This window comes from Lycorma delicatula, chromosome 9, assembly GCF_047948215.1.
Source record: "Lycorma delicatula isolate Av1 chromosome 9, ASM4794821v1, whole genome shotgun sequence".
Lineage (NCBI taxonomy): Eukaryota > Metazoa > Arthropoda > Insecta > Hemiptera > Fulgoridae > Lycorma > Lycorma delicatula.
Genome location: NC_134463.1, coordinates 86,639,345 through 86,661,720, shown reverse-complemented (window position 1 = coordinate 86,661,720; position 22,376 = coordinate 86,639,345). Strand labels below are relative to the sequence as shown.

Here is a 22,376-nt window from a genome sequence, read left to right as displayed (position 1 = left end):
ACCATACTTTTTCAAATCATCCAGACCCTTTTTTTTTAGCTATTTATCACCACAACAATAAACAATTAAATGTATGAAGTTCAAAACATGAAAGATAATAATTATATTATTATATTGCTTATGTTTTTTCTTGAAATTGTAGCTCTTTGAATAGAGTTATTGTATGATTTATTTCTATAAATATATATATATTTCAAGATAAAAATATGTAATAATAATAATAATGAATCTATAAATAGAAACAAATTTGAATTTTATTTTAAAAAAATAAAAATAAACTAGCCCAAATTTTATTTCAGTATCTGGTCTTCTTTTCAAAAGCAACTCCTTTACATAACAATTGTAAATTAACATATTTAAACAATAAAAATATTTTACAATGCATATAAGACAAGCTTAAACTAAACCATAATCAAGCAACTATGAAATTCAATTCAGTCTTTTTTGCAAGAGATTGAGAAATTAATTGGCAATTGATTTACTGTAATTTCTTCCATTTTTGGGTTCATTTAACGCATAGATTTGGATGTTCTTCCTTGGAACTCATAATATTAAATTAGTGAAACCAATATTAAAAAAAATAAAACCTTAGAACTAACTGATGTAATTAACTTAATTGTGCAAAATTTAGTGGTAAATATGACCTTTGGTCTTAGTCAAGCATATGAGTATACCATCGTCATATTGTAACTAATATCTGTTTAAGGTCTCCTATTTTTAAAATTAAAATTTTCTCATAAGGAGATAAAAACCTTTCATTAGCTTGCGAGATTATATGTACTTGATTCCTTATGATCATAATGTCAGTCTCTGACTGGATCAAACTTTGCAGAAGAGCCAAAGCTTTTCCCCATTTTAATTAAATAATTGGTAGCGACTTAATTTTAAACGACCCGTAGTCCAGCAATGTGGATTGTGCCATCAGACTTTGCCGTTAATGAGAGTCCAGTTTCTCTCTGACTTTGATTATGCAAAAAAGGAAAACTAATAAAAATTATACAAACAAATTTAAAAAATCTTCTAGACATAAAAAGATTAAATTGATATATGTAGTATAGCAAATGTAATCTATTAGTACTACCAGAAGAATGAAAAATCATTGAAATATTAACGCTGCAGGAAAAAGTATTTAGATAATTCAAATGTAATTACTGCATAATTATTGATCATTTGAAAGCTATTTCCTTTCTTTAAATTTACAATATCTGTTAATATAAATTTGTATTTAAATTATTTATTATTTCTTTATATGCATTATCTTGTAATTTTATTCTTACTGGGATTTTTTGTTGGTGTTTACATATCTTTGTACTTATAAACATGTGATATAAAGGAATCTTTGAAACTTCATTAATCATCCCTCTTCAATATGTTTATTATTATTTCCCAGCTTCATATCGTAGAAGTTGAATAAGACTCACATTAGTCTTATTTTTAGACAGTAAGTTTAATTTTGAGTTCATAATGGTTTTAATTTAGTTTTGTTTTTATTGTTCAATTTGCCTCAATTTTTTATCAGATATAGATTTTGTTCAGTATTCATAAACAATTAAAGGATTATTTATTATACTTTTGTATAAACTTGCTAATTGCGTAATATGTATAATGTTGTACTGATGTGTTGATATTCATCTTCAGATATGGATTGAGATCATGATAAAAATGATTATTCCATGTAGAGATTAAAGTGAGTTTTCCATTCACCAAGCATCCAGTTAAGAAATAAAAAAATTAAAAATTATAATGAAGTTTAAATTGATAAATTATCTGAAACATTTTTTTTGTATAAGGGATATTTGGGAAGTAAAAGTGCAAAACCCAGAAAATAGTATTAAGTTTTTTATTTAAGAATAAAGTATTAACATTTTTAGAAGAGAATTAATGTTACAATAGAACATAAGATAGGTTTATTGGTTCAATAATAACCACAAAGTATCTTCAGTAGATCTGATGTTTCATACCGTTTCAAACCTCATACCATACTGAGGTTTCTTGATTCATACCTCTTAGAAATAGAATTGTTAATAGATTAGTTTGATATCTAATAGAAGTTTCCAGGTATCTAATGCAACTTTCTTGATTCAGGGCTTGTATGGAACCATGTCCCATGTTCATGTAATTAGTGTATACTTGCTGCTTGTACCATCATGGATTGTCAAGGCCAGTGTTTGTTTGATGAGAATTCAACGACAGAATGATGGCAAGGGATAGTATCAGGAAGCCATTTGCATTAAAATATAATTGGTTCAAATTATTCAAATAGCTTCAAATTATCAGCCTCCTATACAGGAAGGATAGTGCCAATAATCTTTACCACTCTGATAAATAGAATTGGAGCCTCAATTAAGAGATGCCCCTCTGAAGTATGTTGTCCATAATGTTTTAAACATCATCTACTTTTTTGCCCCAATTCCCAAGCGTTAAACATTATTTCATGGATGAAATCCTACTAAAATTATTTTACTACATTTCATGGCACTTATTTGTTCTTCCTAAATATCGTGTAGCTTTCATACTATCTTCGATGTAAATGGATCAACAGTGCTAGCAAAGATGAACAAGCTGCCACAGTCTCATATGATCCTTGATTCCCTTTATAATTTACCAAATTTTTATACCAATAATTTCCAAGTGTTCTCTTCTGCTACATTTTGTCCTGTGTGCTTTAATCTGCCTCCTCTAATCGTACAGAAAATTATAATGAAGAGTATTACTTTATTCAAAATGTCATCGCTTATCTCAAGTTATCTTTCCTGCTTTCTGCATTGGTTTAAATTTTTTTTTCTACATTGAACTTTGTTTCCATTTCCATACATTCTTTACTTTGACACTGAACCGTCTTTTGCTTAAGACAAGATTTAAACTATCCAAAGGATGAGTTAAAACTTCTACTGTAACTACTTCTACAGTAACTGAGTATTAGCCAGACTCCTTGTGTCATTATTCTTTGCTGCTTTATGTGTAGTTCCTGAAGCATTATTTCTGATATCTTAACAGAAAGCATCAACATGTATTATATTTCCTTGTGGTAGAAAGAGGCATGCATGTTGGTGATGCATTTTGGTAGCCACTTTCCTTTTATAAAATGAAATTAATTTATTAAAATTATTTATACTTGGTTAAATTTTGGCATCTTTGTTAAAACTGGCATAGCCATTTTAAACACTATCTACATATGCAGCACTGAATGTGAATGAGGTGCCATCAGGTAAGTAACCCTGCAACTACAAAAAAAAGTCCTGTATTTTTAATTTCCTTGAATCTTACTTTCCAAATGTCTATTATTTTAACATTATTATATTGTATTTTGTTTTAAAATACAATTACATTAGCAAAGTAATAAAAAAATAATTCAAGATTTTCACTAACGGCAGTCTTCTAAACATCTCAAAAAAAATAGTGAGTGCCATGTTTTGTTTTTTAAATGATAGTTATGCTTTTGAGATTTTTAAAAAGCCATTTCTTATAAAATAGTTAATTGTACTGGGAAATATATTAAAATATGGTGGTGGCTGGCATTTTGTGTGGTTTTATATTATAACTTGTGTTAATTTTAAATATGTATTAATTTTTAAACAATAAATGTTAGATTTTGTTGTATTCCTATTTAACTTTCTTAGGGAATAAAAATAAAGCGATAGATTAATAAGCGTAGTAGATTATAAAAGTAATTTTATAATTTATTAAATAATTTTTTTATTTTTCATCGTAACATAAATAAGAATTTTTGAATTAAATCAACATTTTAATTTTCAAAAATGAAGTTAGAAATAGGTAATAAGTTTTAATTTAAAACCTAACTATTTAAAAAGTTTAGCAGCTTTTTATGATTTATTGGTTGCTAGTATTTGCCGAAATTTCTAACGTAAAGTGCAGTGCGATTTATGGGTGGATTTAAAAATTTGTGTTATTGATTGGTAACATGTTGGCTGTTTTACACATTTGCTATGATGTGAATTTTAACAAGTATTCACAAATTGATCAGTCAATCAAAAAAAATTTATTATATATATTTATAATTATAAAACTTTTTGTAGATTGTAAAAGTTATTTAGGAATCCACTTAACCATCTCTTAGAGGTCAAGTTGTTGCTGCTAAATTTTATTAAATACATGTATATAAATTAGTAACCTGTATGACCTCTTAATGCCTGTTGAATTGCCTTTCCAGCTATAGTGTCAAATTCCATACTTTTTTTTATAATGATCAGTTCTTCAGTTGCATTATTGAGCATATCATAGAATTCACCCAGAATGTTCGGGAACATTTAAATGTGGATAAACACCAGTTGTTAATTAAGTATTTTTAAAGACATGTGTTCACTTTTGTGCATCTTTTTTTAGTTTAATTAGTAAAGTGAAGACATTAGTGTAACAGTTTAGTTGTCAAGAACAGTTGCTGGGACTTGCAAAATAGAACCTTATCAAACAATTTCTCAGAATTGTCCATTTAACAATTTTCTGTCTTCCTTATTACTCACTTGATTAGTTTTGCATACCAATGGCCACATCGGATTACAAAGTCACATAAATTCATACCACCAAAATTTAAACAGATTCACTCCTTTATTTCTTTATCATTGGCAAATAAATGCATGACACTCAAAAATGTAATTTTAAATTGAATGTAACAAAGGAGACCTCAAGTTTTGTAATAGTTACTTAGAGATGACATAGTGAACATTTTTACCATTTCTGTTGTTTTGTGTTGTATTAGCAAGCTATAGTACAGTCTTTGGTAAATAAGAGAATTGTTGCACTTTGTTCCTTTTTATGTCAAGCGGATAAAAGTTTACAAGAATTTTTTATGATATTAAAAGATTAATACTGCTCTACTAAGGATTATAACATATTTATTTTATGTGCTTGTAGGCCTTCTGGTATAATGGGTAGTCTTGCTGGCTACTACTTTTTAGTTCTGCATTCCTGAAGTAATACAAATTTTTTTTTTAATCTTCATATTACGTCCAGTTCAGTTTATATAACTATCACCCCTCTGCTTTCTAAGGCATAATAGTGTTTCCAACTTTAATTTGAAAGATTTTGAATTTGAGCTACAGCCTGTAATTATCTATTGAATGAATGAATAAATAAATATATAAGCTACTTCAAGGAGAAATTATATTGAGAATTCTTCTGGCTTATATTTTTCTTTAAGCATGTTTATTTTGTTCCCTTTGTCAATTAATTCAAGCCATCAATCAGTAATTTTTTTTTTTGATACTTTTTAGTTAGAAAAGTCTTTTTACATTTTCCTTTACATTTTTGTTTTTCACACAGTATACAGAGTGTACAAAAAGATCATAGTTTTAAAGCTATTTAATCATTTGACTTAGTCATGAATCACAAATAAAATAAGAGTAACAACTCTTACTGTTTGATGTGAGCACCTTACGTCACACCTCACAACTAACCTAGGTTTTTAACCAGCATATCTGGTGTAATAAAAGTGATAGCTGCTTCAATCCTTTGCTTCAAATTGGATAGTTCAGTAGGTAGATGGGGCACATACACAAGATCCTTCATAAATTCCCAAAGGAAAATATCATATGGGATCAGATCAGGTGATCTTTGAGGCCTCTGCAAGTAAGCTTTCTCATTGGCTCCATACTGACTGATCTAATGATTGGGGAAAACATCATTAAATCAAATCCCAGACAGTGTTATGCCAGTTAAGGAAGTGTATCATCTTGTTGCCAAATAAATTTCACTGGTTCGTATTGCAGTTGAAAGAATCATGTATGCAGCATATTCAAATTAACAATTACTGTCATACTTGCTTCAGCAAAAAAGAAAGGCCTGTAACTTGCAGTTGGGATACTGCGCAGAAAACATTTAATTTTGGGAAGTCCCTTTCACATTACTAAGAGTTCATGTAGATTTTCTGACACTCCAGATATGGTCATTACGTGTTTTAATTTTTCCACTAGCATGAAATGTGAATCATCGCTAAACACAGTATAGAAAGTCATCATCTTAACGCTGCAACATGTTGATTGCAAAGTCGACACTCACAGCATAGTCGATAGGCTTTATAGCCTTTTCCAAACAGTATGGAAACAAATGTAAGAGTTGAAATAAATGTAATGTTTTAAGGAAACATTCCACACAGTCATCACCAGCCGGCCTTCCTAACAGGTTTTTTATGACTACACAGAAAAAGTCTCCCTGATACATCCAACATTTTCTTCATACACCCTTAGTCATCTGATAACACCTTTAACACAGGCATCTGATCATTACAAACTAATTATGCCATCTACGAATGCTATCTCTTGGAGGATCACAATTACCTTTCTACAGAACTTCGAACAGTAACTGCAGATTCACACGTAGCAAACTTAGCAAGGCTTTCTGTTCAGTTATTGCTGTATGCTGCCGCTGTCAAGCACAAAGATAATCAACCATCTCATCTTCAACATCACTGTCATTACTAGCAGTGACAATACATTAGACCCTGTTCATCATACTCTTGAAAGTCAGAATTTAGAGTTTGCACAAGTTCTGATATTTTTCAAATTTTAATCTTAACTCATTTAGGTCAAAACCTATCCATACCCTCAAGTATTTTTCTATGAGTTTACCAAAATGCAATTTAGTTCTTGAGGTTAAAACTTCTTTGAAAATTCAATTATCTCCCCCGTCTTGTTTAGCTAGAAGTAAAAATATTACAGGATCTGTTTATTGCATTTTTTTTTTCATTTTCTGAATAAATAGTACCCTGGCCCCACACTTTGAGGATTCAAATACTCAATTCTCAGGCAAGTAAGCACATAATTTGTAGAAAAGCAGCAGCATCTTCCCAGATCTTTCCCTAAAACATTTCTCTTATCATAATGTGACATAGTTTTTTATTTTTCATACATTTTAGTGTCAGCTTGTTGTACTTCAATACGTTTAGATAATTGACCATTTGGACTGTTAGCATAAACTGCTGTCATCAATGCAACAGACCTTTTTTTTTTCACATAGACTAAAGTCTACATAATATCATCCAGTGTTACAATTTATGCCTCCAAAATGAGATTTATAATTTATTTAGATATATTTATTCTATTTCTTTTTCTTTTTTTTAAATATATAATACAAAATGTTCCTTTTTGTAGTACTAATAATATTTCAGTAAAATAATATGAACTTGAAAGACAAAATTCAAAAATTAATAAATTACATTATATATTAAATCTCATCGGTCATCAGAAAATATCTAAAGTGAAGCTATATTAAGGACTTATTTTTAAAAGTTGTAGATTTATTTTTTTATTTTTTATTTTTTTTTTTTAATTTTTGTGCGAAATTTATTTTTTCTTGGTTTTAATTCTGTTTCAGTATTAAAAGGGCAGAAACTACAACTTCCAGCCTAAATGAATTAGCTCAACACTTATCCACATGACTCCCTTAAATGATGGGCGGGTAAACAAAAATCAGTTGGGGATTTAAAATATTAATTAAAAAAATAATAATTATTATTATAATATATTTATTATTATAAAATCTTAATACATGAGAGAATTATGAAGATTTTGGGATAAAGTTATTATATTTGTAGACAATTTTTTTTTTTTTTTTTTTTTTTACCTTTGTTTAATAAAAAAAAATATATATATATATGTAATAATTTATTGTAAATTTAAATTATCTAGTAAATTTAATAATATTGTAATCTTAATAGATAATTTTATTGTAATTATTATTACATAAATTTTTAATATTTACATGTGCGGGTGAATTTTCTGCGGAAAAATGTGTGAAAGAACTATATGATATGTATGACACTAGTTGTCTTTTATTTAGGCATAATGCTTTCAATGTTGTATTATTAATAAGGACATTATTATAATTATTTCTAGATTATTAGGACTTCATTTTTCTGAAGAGTGTTGTATGCATTATTAATTGTATGTGTATATCAATATTATTACTATATACATGCATATTTAAAAAAAATAAAATGCATAATATAATTTTGAGTAAATATGCATCTGAAGTTTTTTTATCAGATTTCTTCAGGCAGTTTTCACACATCCTGGTTTTGCTGGTCCTAGATGTGTAATGAATATTCAAATTTACATTAACAAACTATATCCACCTTGATACTAACTTAGTTTAGAATTGTTAATCCTTTCTGAATGTTGCAGCTAAAGCCTATCTCTGTTATTCATGATAGCTTCAGATTTTATTATTTATATTTTTATTATTATACTAAATTGATTTTTTTTTTTTAAACTGGTATAAGGTTGAGTTAACAATAGGGTTTGATTATACTTAACATTATACTTTCCATACATTTAAATCTTAGTGCCCTGGAGTTTAATATAATATGAATTTTGTCAACTAGTTAGATATTTGTAGTCATACAGAAATAATTATAGTATTTTAAAGATAATTAATGTCTTTCTCAAGCTTTCAGAGATTTCCTAGACTTGTTTTCTGTTAAAAAAAAATGTTGTTTTTGATAATTGTGAAAAACAGGAAAATTTATGGTATGATAGGAGAATTCTCACTGTATGTTGATTTTATTGTAGGTAAAAAGATATCTCAAAAAAACACACCTATAAGGCTAATCCATCCTTTCCATTTGGTTGGCTGAGTGAAACGAATTGTAATAAGTATTCAAAATCCTGTGGTGCATTTTTATTAAAAAAAAAAAAAAACAAAATACAGTTGTTCATCAAAAGAATAATAATTAGCATCCAGATTTATTTTTTTTTTGATACATTCATTGCAAATTTTTTGTGATTATTCTAGTCTTTATGTTTGTCTTCTCATAGTATATTCATATTATAATTTTACATTAATCCACTTATATTACTTTACATTAACTGAAGTGTACTAAATTCCAAAATGTACTTGCTTACCCTCTACAAGCTATAAACTATGCAACAGAAGCATAATCCCAAAATCATTTCTGTTCCATACATCATCATAGCTGTAGTGTTAAATTCATGATGTACCGAAATTGATTTATTAATAATACATTCACCAAGGCTTGTATCATAAATTTTGCAAGAGTCTATTAATTGGTATTTTATAGAGTTATATACCATACTTTTTGTACTACTGAGAAAATATTGTGATTGATTTAAATCAATGATTGAATACATTGTTTACAGAATGTTTTTTTAATTTTTCAAAAATACATTAAACAATACAGTTCTGCGGAAATAGGTTATTACTCAGAATCTGACATACTGTCAGAATTTAACTTAATTAACAAAAGGATAAACAGCGTAATACAGAAACTTAGTTTATCTATTGGTGTACTTCAAATTGACCTCTGCTTGCTAACTACTTATCGGATTAAATTCAAAGTTGATGCAGCAGTAGAAAAAATAACTAGTCATTGATTTTTTTTTTTGTACTTAATTTTTTATTTTAATATCCAAGATTCTGTTCCATGACGATGTATAATGGTTTGCAATTTACTATTTTATTTTGCTATTTACTATAAATTCCTAAAAAATTAATATGCACAAATGTAGAATACTGATCTCTCACTTTTATATTTTCCCGCATTAATCGCACCAGAAATTTTGCTTAAACGTCTTCTTTCCTTTTTCTATTTAAAACATCAGACTTTTTGTAGTTTCTAAAAGATATTACGGATGAGTTTCTAAATGAGTTAGTTGTTCAGATATGAAACTTGTTCAAGGGCCAGAAAAATTAGCATGTATTGAAAATTTGCCTTGATAATATATTATCATTATTGTTATTGTTGTACATTTTTAATTTGGTTGTAGTATTAAAATCGTTTTTAACAGTTATTTTGAAATATTTAAGTTAATTTTCTTTCATAATATAATTAGTAATGAATATATTGTTTTTAATTACTGTTTAGTATTCCTGTACTGCCAAATGCCGCCCTTAACTGCCAAATGCTAACCATTTATTATTTAAATATTCTTTTATTGTATATCATATGTAATTAATGTTTTATTTTCTTACAAAATACAGTAAAATCTTAGTTTTTTATCTATTTTTATTTATTTATTTGATTTTATCAGTTAAATGCTCATAATTTCATATAACAAGAACCGTTTTACCTGTTAATGTACATCAGTTGATTGAGTCATTAGATGGAAAAAAATTAATTTAGTAAATTTATCTAGCTGGATTAAAAACTGTGCATTTGAAGCGAAATAATATGATATGGTAGGTACTTTTTTTTTTGTAGCTGTAATGATGTTTATAACTTATTCCGTAAAAAAGTCCATAAAAAAATTTTGAATAGTTCAATAATTTTAAAAAATTTTTGTTATTGAATCATTTTTAGAAGTAGTCTATTCTTACACCATTGTTAAACAGGATTCTGTAATCTTGAACTTTTTTCTGTTTCTCATGGTCTCATTCAAATTTTGTTTTGAAATTAATTTATAGTTTAAAGCATACATGTAGGTTACTTTATTGGCATATATATCCAAAATATCTTTAAATTTTGTGGCACTAACAAACTTTAATATAATGATAAAAACTGAAAATAATTTAAAAGTTGAAGCGTTTAACTGTCCAAAATAAATATAAATCTTCAACATTGAATTTTTTCAAAGAATTATACCATGTCTTAGGGTAGAATCATAAATTAATAAATTTTCTTACTTTGGTACAAAGCCCAGTTTTACTGAAACACTGCAAAGGTTTTTACATTATGTACACAATTTACATGAATTTTTTTTTAATTTTCATTAAATCCTAACTCAAGAACAGTAGACATTATTTAAATTGGAGTGAATGGGACTAATTTCAAACTATAACATATTAAATTACATTTTTTGAAGCCCCCTGACAACAATTTCCAAGATTTGTAATCAATCTCTAGCAGTATAGACAGCTAAAGTAAAACACATGTATCTAAGTTTGGCTGTTGTTCCTGTGAAAATGTTATTTGTAAATATTTTAATATCTCAACAAATTTGTCAAATAAAGTTACTAATTTAGTAGTGAAAATTAAGCTGTTTTATTTTGGTAAGATAGTAAACTCTCTGGATCCCTTCTCTAAGTATGGAAAGGTCAGCTTATATGTAAGGTGTAGGCCAGTCACAGTTGATAGCATAATGGCTTCTAGCTGATCTCAGGTTTGATTCCTGATCATTCACCCTGGTTAAAATACATGTAAAGGTTGCCTGGGATACTGATAGTAAAGATAAAAACCTAATTGATTAAGCCAGGTTTCTACATTCAAATCTGATCAAAAGAGTAAACGATATGCTACAGGTGTAAAATAACTGTTTTTTGTTGTTTTTGTTTTTTTTAATGTATGAAATGAAATCTTAATGAACAGATAGAATAAAAAATCAAATGCTTGGAATATCTAGTTGTAGTATTTATACTTTTAGAACAATATGATGTCGCACATCAAAAAGGGAAATAAATATTGTCTTAATTAAAAATAAAATTTGTTTTATCACTAATAAAAGATTCATTTTATTCATTTATTTTTATAACTTATAAATTTGTCGTTATTCTGGCAGTTCATTCCAGAGAGACATTTCACACTTATTTACAATGTTCAATTAACTTTTTGTGCAATAAAAAATGTACATTAATAATGAATACTTTGCTACTAAATGTTGATTATCATTGTGACATTCTCCTGCAGAGTCAGTTCATTTACCTCTTAGGAGAGATATAGGAAAACTTAAGAGAAGATATTCTAATTACCTTAGTCACAGTGGTTAAACTCACAGCAGTGTTAAAAAACACTGTTTTTTATGGAAGACTAATCCACCTAAGGTTAGCACAGTGTTAAAAATAAAAACTGGTTTAGAAACGGTGTCAAGTCTTGAAAAATCATAATTTTTTTCTGTTACAAACTAATGGGTGATGTCAAGTGAAGTCTGCACAATTGAATGCTGCTGTTTTCTTTTTCTGGATTGTTTTTTTTTTGGAAAATACAAATAAATCAATGTTTACAAAGTATTAGTATAAAAGGAAGTCGGCAGTGATGGCAAATTTTGTGGAGAGAACAAAAGTTCTTAACGAAGAAAGAAGTTTTTTCTTATCAAATTGTAATTACAGCAAGGTTTTAAAAATTTGCTGTTACTTGGCTTACTGTATTGTTTTATTATCTTTATGATTTTCATAATGTAATGCTATTAGTTTTCTCTTTTTTTTTAATTCTGTAAATAGTTTAAAATTTACTGTATTTAATGATAGTGGTTGCGATTTATATATATATATATATAAAGATTCTGTATGCATTTTTTTTTACTAGAAATTATTTATATTTAAAAAAAGACCTTTATCTTTAAAATTGATATTGATAAATGCACTTTACATATTTTAATCTGCATTACATATTTTAATTCGCACAAAATACTATCTATCGAGTCGATTGACTGAATAAGTAAATATATTTATAAACAATCAGGACATTAAAACGGGGATAGAAATTCTTTTTTTATGGACACTGAATGCATTTTCATTTATGAGTACTCAAATGCTGTATTTTTTTTTTTTAGTCAATTGATAAATGAATTTTTTAAAATATCACTATCTTTATATTTCAGAGATATGTTACTACATTTATTGTGAATATTTTAGAAGGATTTTGTACTGTATGGGTTTCATTATTTTAATCTTTGCTATGTATGTATATCTTTTGTAATTATATTCAATCTACCTGGCAACTATTTTCTTCTCTGATTGGTGTTTCTTTAGTCATGATTGTATAAATAAAGTTTTTTTTTTTGGTCTACTTGAACTCTAATCTCTTGTACCATGTAGAAGAGAGTATTTCTTCCATTTTGTAATCATTAAGGTTTTTTCTTTAATTTAAAGTTGGTCAACTAAAAAAAAAGCACAGAATTATTACTTAGCTAATGTGACTGTATTTATATAATTTTATTTAAAATAAACTGATTTATGTACGGTTGATTTCTTGATTTTTTTTATGTTGTGAGTATTACACTAGAATCCTAATTATTTTAGTTTCTATTAATAAGTAATGAATTGTTTGTAAACTAATATGAATCTTTTATGTTGTTAGATCATTGTATTTGGATTCACTCATCCATTGATAAGTTTTTGGGTTTAATTTTAATTCCTCATCTAAAAAAAAAGGGTTATTTATTTAGTTTTTATGTTTGTATTATATTTGTGCATAACAGCTAAGTTGGACACTGGTTTTTTTATATACAAGGGATGTTCAATAATTAACGAGAGAAAAAAACAATTTACTGAATGACAATTTTCAACATAGTCTCCATTAGACACTTGTCTATAATTCTGTGAGCTTTTTGATTCCCGCAGCATAGAAGTCTTTACCTTGCTCTTTGATGAACCATTTGTGTACCGCTCTTTTGACCGCTCATTGTTGAACTTCTTGCCACATAAAAAGTCTTTGAGTGGGCTGAACAATTGAAAATCGGATGGGATGAGATCTGGGCTGTAAGGAGGATATGTCAACACCTCCCAATCCAACTTCTCATAGATTTCATTTTTCCCATTCTTGCAATGTCATGCAAGAATATCACACTTTTGAGAGAGCGCCCTGATGTTTTCATCTTATCGCATGTCTCACTTTCTGTTGGAGCATGTTAGAATAGTACTTGGTGTTCATGGTACATTGTTCTGCTAAATAGTCACTAAAAATTGGGTCCCAGAAGACCATCAACATCACTTTTACTGGCTGACTCATGAGTTTTGAATTTTTTTGGTGGGCGAATCTGGTTGTTTTCACTCAAGACTTTGCCATTTGGATTCGGTCTCTAAATTGCATATTCACCTTTAATCATAGGTTATTATAAGATCTAAAAAATCTAAAAAGATCTAAAAAATTATTACCTTCCCTTTTAACTGTTCCTTGAGCTCAAACAAATGCGAATCCAGGTCTCTTTATGGGTCAATTGTCTTGGAACCAAACTTGAACATGTTTTGCAATAATTCAGCGCATCATGATTGATTGCATGCGCAGTTTCAACACTAATATTATACAAACTAGCAGTTTGGGAAATTTTGACTCGCCTGTGTTCACGAATAAGATCATTTGTGATTTTGCAGCACAGTAGTTGAAACTTAGACTACTAGAGATCAGTCAGACTTGTTTTGCTTGAATTAAACTGTTTCACCCACTTGACATGTTACTGCAGATTAAATCACTTTTCACCGTACTGTTTCAACATTCTTGAGGAAAGTTTTGCCAGTTTCACACCAACTGATAGCAAAAATCTTATTGCTGAACAATGCTCTTCCAGCATACATTTTTCAAGCAGAGTTGACGTTCTGAAATCAACAAAAGAGGTTACATGTAGATTATTTATGATCAAACAGCTAATTAAATATGTTGCCAAGTTGACCCTATGAACTGTTTTTTCTCTACATCAATCTGTCTCATTAATTACTGAACGTCCCTCTTATATAAAACATCAATTTTAGTTATGTTCATTATTTTTAATTTGAAAATCTATTTGCATTTTAATTTCATCACACGTACAATTCAAAGTGGAAGTACATTAACAATAATAAATAAAATTTTAATTACGAATAACCTAAAATCTCTTTTAATTGGATATTTTTTTAGATTATAAGTTTATGCAATATTGCCTCTGTACAAAATTGATAATGGATTGATATAATTTATATGCAGTTTAATTTATAATAGTAGATCTTATTTAGTATGTTTTCATATTGATTTGATTAAATTTTATTTAGAAAACAACTAAGTTTGAACCAGCAAAATGATTAACAAAAATGAACATGAAAATTTAGTGTTCAGGTAGATTTCATAAGAAAGCTATCTATTGTAATGGGTACCATGATTCGATTTAGGGAAAATTTTGACATATCTTCATGTTTCACATCCTCCATACCCCAAAACCTTGTCAGTTTATGTATATTTTTTTTTTCTTGTGGACACAATAACAGCCGTCATTTTACGCCAATCACTTTCAAATTGATATATAAAACATAATGACCCAAAATCTCAGTCGAGTTTGTTAATGGGAAAAATCGGACCATGGGGGTGGAAATTGGGAGGCTTTTTTATAAAAACACAATATCGCTGTAACTTTCTTATTAAATAAAATATCAAATTCGTTTAAAGTTCCTACTATTCTTTGGGTAAGGGCATAAAACTTAAATAAAGTTTTTTGATATCACCAACTATTGGCCCTGAGGGTGGAAAAAATGATGATGTGAAGACAAAAAATCATACTTCCCTTAATAGGCACAGTATCCAGTCGGTTTAAAGTGGTCATTAACCCTCTAAACATTACCTAACACTTTTGTCTGAAAACAATTTTTGATATGACCATTCGGTAATGGATAACCAAAATGTTGAAATTGTAAGAAGATTGAGCTTGTCGTATGCTAAACATGTGAAACTCTTTTCACATGCGACCATTGTCATATTGAGTAAATTTGAAGTTTTTCTTAACTTTAAGATGGAAATTTTTTTTATCTCCTACTTAGCACTAGTGAAATCTATCTCTGCCTTCCGGCATGCTGAAAGGGATTATTTTTTTAATTATCTACTGCTATGGCTATTGATCAGTTATTCAGAAGTTGTGTATAACCCATCTAAGTGCAAGTTTTACCCCCCTCCATAATTGTAAAAGTTCAGCACTACTTGTGACTGGATTTTTAAATGATTTTTTTTTTTTTATTGATTGAATTTTAACCTTTTTAATTTCTAATACTGTTTATGGTATCTGACAGTTTTTTTTAAACGTTTTGATTAGAAGATTGTAAGATGTCACGATTCATCAATTTGCTTATTAGAAAAAACTATTCAGGTGTTTTTATAACAGGAGTATATTTATGAAGCGTTACTACCTTGCCTTGTTATCTGCTGATGCTGCTACAATGTCTGGAACCTAAGAGAGAGTAGTATCTTAATAATAAATGGATGTAAAGTAAGAATTAAAAATGAACAATTGAAAGTGGTCATTAATAAATCTGTACCTCTAGGCCGTTGGAAGTTAGATAGCTCTGTTTAAATTTTCCATTTTTGACTGAGTAGCTGAATCACTTAAGCCTATTTTTTTATAATATACTGACGTCATGAAGTTTATCATCTGAAAAAAAACTGCAACCAGTGTAGTTTTACTTGGTGATCTATGGAAACCAGTTAATCTTACTTCACATCGCTTAATTTTCTAGCTGCCAGTACCCAAGATGTTTTTATTGACCATAAGATCGGGATACTGTTTACCTTCCTATCCAGATTTGATTATTATTTTAATCAGTGATAGAATATAAGTCAAGAATTTGAGACAAAAATGTTACTGGAAAAAATCTGATGTGGACATCACATGACTTCCTTGTGTGGCTATTAAATTATATATACACATTTTTTACTGCACTTCATTTAAAGTTATATAATTTGAAAGTGAGATACTATGCTCCAATTCTTTAATAAAGTGGACATTTACACAATTGCTAAAATACAGTTTTTATTAACATCAAATACTTATACAATTATTAATTCAACAATCTTACATGAAATATTAGGATAGAGTTTAAGTCCCTTTATTACTTGTATTACTAGATAAGTATTATTCATATCTTTGTGAGTTACTGATTAACAAAAGTGTTAGATTTCTGGTGTATTGTATAAACAAGTTAATAATTAAACTATTAGTGAAGTCCTGTATACTGGTTACAAATGTTAATACCAACCTAACAGTGTAAAATACTCAGTTTTTATTATTGGATTATTTGGTGAATAATCCAAAAGAGAAAAAGAAAAATAACATGAAGAAATATATCTCAAAAAACGACAAGAATATGAAGGGTACTTCTGAAGATTACAATCTGTATTATTAAAAGTACTTTACAGTATGTTATTTTTCTAAATTACTTTAATGTATATAAGTTAAATATTATGAAAAAAAAATTGATTTAGTATAACAGTATGATACCGGAAAAAATGAACATAAATACTGAATAATGTATAGTAAGATACACATGTTCATAGAAATTCAAAGGTGTTGACCGAATAGCATATAAAAAAAATTAAAGCCAATTTTTAAGGTTATTTTTTATTGATTGATAATGTTCCAGCTATTATTTAGATTTACGGTCTGGGAAAGTTTTTGGATTGTTTAATGACTTTTTTATCGAGCATTTTTATGTCTGTTTACTGCTTTAATTATATTTTGTTTTATTTTCAAAGAAAATATTAAGAACAAGGGAAAAATAAAAGAGAAGATGATAAATATAAAGAGGAAGAAAATGTTAAAACCAAAGAACAAAATGATTAAGAGATGATAAATATAAAGAGGAAGAAAGCGTTAAGACCAAGGAAAGAATAAAAAAATTAAGAGAGAATGATGAATATAAAGAGAAAGAAAATTTGAAAACTATGGAACATGTGCATAAATTAAGATCAGAAGAATTATATCAAACCAAAGAGCAACTAAATTATTGGCAACAAAAAACAAATAAATGAATTTTGTTCAACTCCGACTTAGGGAGAATATTGTCCAACAATATCAGAGGAGTAATGAGCTAAAAGATAACATAAAAAGAAATAAGGAGATGAAATCTGAAGACCGAAATTTTTTGTGATCACAGTACTTCCATTACTTCGTATAAGGAAGTAAAAAGGTACAGGAAAAGACTTAAGACTTTTGGGACCTAGATTAAAATTTTCTATTATGTCTATTAAGCTTTCAGCATATTATTTCTTCACAAGTTGTTCACTACATGACTAATTTACACAAAATTGACAATTCAGTAGATGTCTTAAAAAATCAGTTTTATTTTTTTAATTCATATGAATGTGACTTAAAACATTAAAATCATTATAATGAAGTTCTTGTTATGCTTGTGATCTTAATAGTGTTTAAAAAAATTACCTGTAGAAATGAAATTGAGTAATAAATTTTATAGTTGCTTTTTAAGAGCGAGACCCTGTTCATAATTACAAATAAATATTTTTATCTAGATCAGAACCATTGTCTCTTGAAGATTAGACCCAGCCATTTTAAAATTGTTATTGAAAACTTCAAACAGTCTAAAAAATATTGAGATATTGTGCAAAAATGCACTAATCCTTAAAAAAATAAATCTATTTTTACAAAAAAAAGTATTCAGCACCAAACTATATCGTATTTTACATGCTTGCACAATATTTTAAAAATTAATAAATTCATACATATGAAATAAAAATAAAATAAAATGTTAACCAAATAACTCACATATAATCAAAAAATTGCAAACAAAAAAAAGAACAAATAATTAGTTAAAAAACTGAAGTACAAATAAAAGAATGTAAATATTATCAAAATACATAACCTTACTTATCAGCTTTTATTAAATTTCAGTAAAATTAGAAAGTAAAGACCTGAAATGCTCAGTATTTCTGTACACAATACTATTCTTAAATTACCTTCTTTTAGTTTATAAATGACAACATATGGTAGAATGTGATAAAAAATAATGTACTTGATGTGTCGGGAAGGAATGCAATAAGTTAGGCACCTAAAAGTTAAAATACGAAGTATATGTTGTTAAAACAAAAATAAATGAAACAATAATTAGGTTATATGCTTTCATTTGTTATTTAAAAAAAAAATAATTAGTACGTTGAAATCCTTATAATAAGTTTGCTGAGTGTGAGGATTATCTCTTTCACTTTTCAGTGAATGCAAACAAATAATGTATATAATCTTATTTCATGTATCCATATTTTTGTGTTCTCCAATTCAGGTCCAATCCAGAATTTAATAGGATGTATTTTAATAATCATGAGGTTTCAGATGCGATGTGTTTCTTCCTTAATTTGAAAAGGAAAGAATTATAATCTTGAACATTTTTTGACTAATAAAAATATTTTTTTGGCCCCCACTAAATCCATTTCAATATGTTTGATCAAGGAAGACCTTGTCTTCATGTGTATCAAACTTTGTACTAATGTAGCAATTCAAGAGTGAACCGATTCAAACATTAAAGGAAAATTAATTTTTTTTTAATTAAGGAAATAATATACATTTTAAAAAATTAATTATTATGTATTAAAAATTATTTATACTTCTTAATGGTACTTACTCATTTCTACCAAATTTTTATCAGTTTACAGAAAAATGCTTGAAATTATAGTTTCTGCTGCTGCTTAACTTTTATAAAAAAGGTTTGAAGATTTTTATTATAATTTACTTAATTGATTTTTCCAAATCTCTGTTACTATTTTTATTCAAGATCCTTTTGAGAATTATGATAAATTTAGCTTATTACAATAACGGTAAAATTTCAGTGTAGTATGTGTATTTCATTAACTCGTTTTTCTGTGGTCATTCTGGAAGTTAATTACACCAAACTAGACTGTACTTAGTATCCTGCATCCTTGATAACCCATGATTTACATAAAAAGGCAGGAAGAGATTATATGTACTATTAATGAAAAAAATTTGTATCATTTCTCTTTCAATTAATTTAGAAGATGTATTCAAATTTCCCAGACTTTTCAAGAATAGTTGTGCCTCCATGGTCTGCTCTGTAACTTATCATGTATTTCCTGCTCATTCATTTTTGTACTTATTAGAAAATTAAGACTTTTCACCATCCTTAACATCTCCTAATACCATTCTGCATGTGGTGTATCTTTAGTTGATTAGTATCTCCAAGTTCTTTCGTTCAATTTCAACCTGTTTTGTTATTTCATTCTGTATATTCAAGTGCCCCTAAACTAATGTATTTTCCCGTTATCTCTGTTCACTTGCAATCATCGTTGTTACATCTTTTATTTTCATCAGGAAGCAATTTATCTCTATACTCTCTGAGAGCTCTTATCTCCAACAAATCTGAGTGTGGCACATGAAAGTTCCATATTTCAGATTTTTTCTCATTTATATGCAACCTCTCCTTTTACTTCTTTTAATACAATTCCACATTTCATTTCATTATTCTTCATTACTGCTACACTATAAATATGGGATCTACTCTTGATTTTTAAAGCCCAAAACTCCATATGTTATTCTAATTTATTAATTTTAACTAATTAAAATTTCACTTACTCTGTATAATATTGTATTAAATGATTTTATTTATATTTTTGACTACCCACTTTTGAATTTTTATTTCAAGAAATTGCTATGTTACGAATTTTTGTTATTGATTCATACTTTCATGAAATCAGCCTGAAGGTTCTAAGTTTTTGCTACTATCAGCTCTTGTACAAAATCTAAGCAGCACGAGTTACATTTTTAGCAAGGAATTGTAAATCATGTAATGGTTCTTTTTCCCCCCTCAGACAGAATAACATCAATAAGAATAGATAATTTTTATCAATAAAAAGTTTTTTCATAGTGAATGATTTTTGGATTGGTATTGTAAAATATTTGTATGATTTTTGGATTTTTTTATTCTCTTAGTGTTGTAGTGGAAAATCATATTTTTATGTACAATTTTATGAATTTTTACTTAATTCTTAAGTGTTGAACAATTCCAGTTATAATTTATTTTTTTACAGTATTTTTGAAGATGTTCTGGGTGGAGCATATAATGATTATTATAAATTACAAATATGCTAGAAAATTTCATTATCAAGATTAAACTGTGTATTTTTATATATATATTGGTGAAATATATTTTCTTTAAAAATTAAATTTTTGCTGTGTTTTGTTTCAGTATTAAAAGGGCATAAATTAAAACTTCCAGCTTAAGAAGAATAATCACTGAAGTTCTGAAGATTACAATCTGTATTATTATAAGTACATTATAGTATGTTATTTTTCTAAATTACTTTAATGTATATAAGTTAAATATTATGAAAAATAATTGATTGAGTATAACAGTATGATACCGGAAAAAATGAACATAAATACTGAATAATGTGTAGTAAGATACACATGTTCATAGAAATTCAAAGGTGTTGACCGAATAGCATATAAAAAAAATTAAAGCCAATTTTTAAGGTTATTTTTTATTGATTGATAATGTTCCAGCTATTATTTAGATTTACGGTCTGGGAAAGTTTTTTGTTTGATTTAATAACTTTTTATGGAGTATTTTTGTGTCTGTTTACTGCTTTAATTATATTTTGTTTTATTTTCAAAGAATGTTTTGTATATGTTGTAATCTAACCATATTTGTGCAGAATATACAGATAATAGCTAATAATTATTCAGAATGTTTTGGTTTGTAAGATCTCGTATAATACATTCATTTTATAGCATATAACTTGAATAATATAAGCACTAAAATGATGTATATGCTCCATAACTTAACTAGGTATGTTTCATTTCTTTAAGAATTTTAAATTTCATATTTTGTTACAATCAAATGTAATTTATCAGTTTTGAAAGAAAAAACTGAAAAATTATTATGCTTCATTTAAATCAAAGAGCAATGATTTATGCAGTAGCAGCAGCAGCAGATAAAAAAATAATACTGTTAATGGTGGTCAGAAGGAATAGTGAACTATATAAATGAAATGTTTAATTAAAAAGAAATGTATACATGATTAAATCATATAAAGATAGTTATTTAATACCCAGAGCGATGAAAATATATAAATAATTGTACTTTAATGTAGATGAATTGCTTTAGAATGTTGTAATAAAGTATTTGATCTTGAAACATTGTAAGATCATGGCTTGGCAAAGTAATTATTGTTGCATATAGTAGTTTTTTTCTAAAAGTGTTTCACCTGCTTTCCTACCTACTAAAAAATCTTATTTATTAAAATACTTGTATGTATACAGATCCATGAACATTACAAAAAATAATTTTTGCTGCTTTATTCAACCATAGTACATTAAGTAAACAATTAATAAATTACATCAAAAATAAACAAGAAAATTTCCATAACTAGTATTCTATTCATTTAACTCAGAAATTGGTTATATAGGATAATTATATCCTTGTGTGCATACAGCCTTACTTCAAAAGTTATTTTATCATATTATATATTTATAATAATTTTATCAAATATGTCCTGTTGGTATGATTATATAATTAGTAATTAAAAAACCCACTTGCCAACAATTCTTTTATATATACGTTCAAGCACTTTCAGAATAAAATCCTATCATTAGGAACTTAAAAAATGTATGTTATCTCAATAAAATTAAAACTTCTTTGTCATGTAAATTTGTTTATTAACATAATATAATACAACAGTGGTCGTCAAATGTTTAAAATTATGTCGACTTAACATCCTGTCATGTCTATACCATTATCTAATGGATAACAGTGGAGACATGTTGAGGCAAACTGGCAACAGTGTAGATGTGTATTTTAACTTGTATAACTGTAATAATGTACCAGACATGTTTCATTCACTAGTCTATGTTCAGCAGCAGTCTGAAGAATGTGTGTTGATTTGACAATCCAATGTGTGTGGTTTTTCGTGTTGTGACTATAGATATAAAAAAGGAGCAGTGTTCTGTGATTTTATATTGTCTTGATGTAGTTTATCAGCCCCTGTGACTGTC

The 22,376-nt window shown here is 27.5% G+C and overlaps 1 protein-coding gene across 2 annotated transcripts in view; it reads left to right on the top strand.

Moving 5' to 3' along the window:
* KdelR (ER lumen protein-retaining receptor) overlaps positions 1-21,711 on the top strand; it is a 90,429-nt gene extending 68,718 nt beyond the window's left edge. The window contains exon 5 of one of the 2 annotated variants that reach the window (XM_075374831.1): positions 20,569-21,711. In XM_075374831.1, the coding sequence (XP_075230946.1) occupies positions 20,569-20,603 (35 nt within the window). In that variant the 3' untranslated portion in view covers positions 20,604-21,711. Of the gene's footprint in view, positions 1-7,329; positions 12,874-20,568 lie in introns of those variants that run through there. The other variant, XM_075374830.1, reaches the window with a different exon arrangement.
* Positions 21,712-22,376: the final 665 nt, after the last annotated feature.